At 49.9% G+C, this 2,724-nt stretch overlaps 1 protein-coding gene across 1 annotated transcript in view; it reads left to right on the top strand.

Moving 5' to 3' along the window:
• The window catches only part of LOC107297058 (cathepsin L2-like), a 34,289-nt gene that overhangs the window by 27,276 nt on the left and 4,289 nt on the right, over positions 1 to 2,724 (top strand). The window contains exons 2-3 of the mRNA XM_029286213.1: positions 119 to 277; positions 1,070 to 1,294. Of these exons, the coding sequence (XP_029142046.1) occupies positions 119 to 277; positions 1,070 to 1,294 (384 nt within the window). The remainder of the gene's footprint in view (positions 1 to 118; positions 278 to 1,069; positions 1,295 to 2,724) is intronic.

Genomic DNA, 2,724 nt, shown 5'->3' with positions numbered 1-2,724 from the left:
ATGCCTAAGGCGGGACTAGAACGGACAGTTTTCTTCTTTCTGGCCTGGCGCCTTAACCACTAGGCCAGGCTGCCTCCAGTCACTGAGGTTTGAGCTTCATGTCCTTTGCAACCCTCAGACCCATGAAGAGATTAACCAGAGGCTGAAATGTTTCCTTCCTGACTCGGATCGGGCAGCTCTCAAGAACGCCGTCCCCTTCAAGCCCTCCGAAGACCTGCAGGTTCCCCCCGGGCTGGACTGGCGAGCCAAAGGGGCCGTGACTGAGGTCAAAGATCAGGTGGGGGCTGAAGGGCCTGGGGGGGTTGGGGGCTCTGACCAGCCAGGAATGGAGGAGGGAGGCAGAGGGGCTTTTAAGGAAAAGGAGGGGAGGGGTACGATCTGCCCATTTGCAATTCAAGTCGGAATTTAATGGATTTGTGAAATCTTGCAGACGAAGTTAAATTCTTTCCTCCGTTAACTGCATTTCCGAAGCTTCAGTTTTGTCACAACTCATATCCCTTCTAGCACTGATGGCGTTACCTAGTTGGGTAATGAGATGCTTGCAAGAAAACCACCAAGCTCAGAGAGTACAAAAGATGCCGTGGTCATCACCCTCCTCCTCCTCCTCCTCCTCCTCCTCCTCCCTGCAAACCACACTCCTTTCTAGCACTGATGATGTTACTTAGTTGGGTTATGAGATGTCTGCAAAAAACAGCCAAGCTCAGAGAGCACCAAGGACTCCACAGTCTTCCTCTTCCTCTTCTTTTTCTTCCTCCTCCTCCTCCTCCTCCTCCTCCTCCTTCTCCTCTTCCTCCTCTTCCTCCTCCTCCTCCTCCTCCCTGCACTCCCCACTCTAGCACTGATGATGTTACCTCGCTAGGTAATGAAACATCTCCAAGAACCCAACCAAGCTCAGAGAGCACCCAGGACCCCACAGTTCTACCCTGAGCTACAGATATTCTCTTCTGTCGGAACTGAGATTTTGCCCAGCTGCCTCCGACCAAGAACCGAGAACAAGGAACTGGTTAAAGGAAGATAAATGGAGTTTTCCGTTCCTTGGTGGATCATTGCAGCTCTGTTTTTTACCCAGGGCGCCTGTGGCTCCTGCTGGGCCTTCAGTGTCACCGGCGCTCTGGAAGGCATGCATTTCAAGAAGACGGGGAAGCTGGTCTCGCTGAGCGAACAAAATCTTATCGACTGTTCTAAGGACCAGGGGACTGAAGGTTGCGAGGGTGGATTTATGTCAGACGCGTTTACATATGTGCAGAAGCAAGGAGGGATCAATTCAGAGGAAAGCTACCCATATGATGGACAGGTAATTCTCTGTGGGTTCCTGTGCGTTCTTCAAACTATAGTTGGGTTGGGTTGGGTTGAATAGAGTAGACTGGAGAGTGGTGTAGAATAGAATAGAATAGAATAGAATAGAATAGAATAGAATAGAATAGAATAGAATAGNGTCCAGTTTCTTCTTAAAAACTTCCAGTGTTGGAGCATTCACCGCTTCTGGAGGCAGGTGGTTCCACTGGTTAATTGTTCTAACCGTCAGGAAGTTTCTCCTTAGTTCTAGGTTTCTTCTCTCCTTGATCAGTTTCCATCCGTTGCTTCTTGTCCTCCCTTCAGGCGCTTTGGAGAAGAGCTTGACTCCCTCTTCTTTGTGGCAGCCCCTGAGATACTGGAACACTGCTATCATGTCCCCCCTCGTCCTTCTCTTCCTTAAACTAGACAGACCCAATTCCAGCCACCATTCCTTATATGATTTAGCCTCCAGTCCCCTAATCATCTTTATTGCTCTTCTCTGCACTCTTTCTAGAGTCTCAACATCTTTTTTACATCCTGGTGACCAAAACTGGATGCAGGATTCCAAGTGTGGCCTTACCAAGGCCTTGTAAAGTGGTATTGTAAAATAGATCTTCTTGATCTTGGCTGCCCATCAGGGGGAAGAATCCTTTCGGAGAGCCGTGTGGGAGGAGAATCTGAGGATGATCCAGGACCACAACAGCCAGGCTGAGCAGGGAAAACACACCTACAAACTCGGGATGAATCACTTTGGTGACCTGGTACGTGTGGATCAAGGCTAGTTTGATTTATTCAATGGACATGGATGTTGGTCTTCTGAGTTCCTATAGCTGTCCCCCCCCCACTCCCGCCATCTCAGTCAATGACTCTGGGCAATTCATGAAGTCAATTAATTGATTATATCCTCCCTTCATCTCTTTTTCTGCAAATCATTCAAGGTGGTGAACATCCCCAAGACAAATTTCTCCTCCCATTTTCCCAACAACAACCCTGTGGGGTGGGTGGGGCTGAAGGAGACGGGCTGGCCCAAAGTCACCCAGCCGCTTTTCATGCCTAAGGCAGGACTAGAACTCACCGTCTCCTGGTGATTGGCCCAAGGTCACCCAGCTGGCTTTCATAGCTAAGGCGGGATTAGAACTCACTATCTCCTGGTGATTAGCCCAAAATCATCCAGCCGGTTTTCATGCCTAAGGCAGGACTAGAACTCACCATCTCCTGGTGATTGGCCCAAGGTCACCCAGGCAGTTTTCATGCCTAAGGCGGGACTAGAACGGACAGTTTTCTTCTTTCTGGCCTGGCGCCTTAACCACTAGGCCAGGCTGCCTCCAGTCACTGAGGTTTGAGCTTCATGTCCTTTGCAACCCTCAGACCCATGAAGAGATTAACCAGAGGCTGAAATGTTTCCTTCCTGACTCGGATCGGGCAGCTCTCAAGAACGCCGTCCCCTTC

This window comes from Protobothrops mucrosquamatus, unplaced genomic scaffold (genome assembly GCF_001527695.2).
Source record: "Protobothrops mucrosquamatus isolate PMUCROS unplaced genomic scaffold, P.Mucros_1.0 scaffold3122, whole genome shotgun sequence".
In the NCBI taxonomy this organism is placed as follows: domain Eukaryota; kingdom Metazoa; phylum Chordata; class Lepidosauria; order Squamata; family Viperidae; genus Protobothrops; species Protobothrops mucrosquamatus.
The sequence above is the reverse complement of the archived record's forward strand: the minus strand, read 5'-3'. Positions and strand labels throughout refer to the sequence as shown.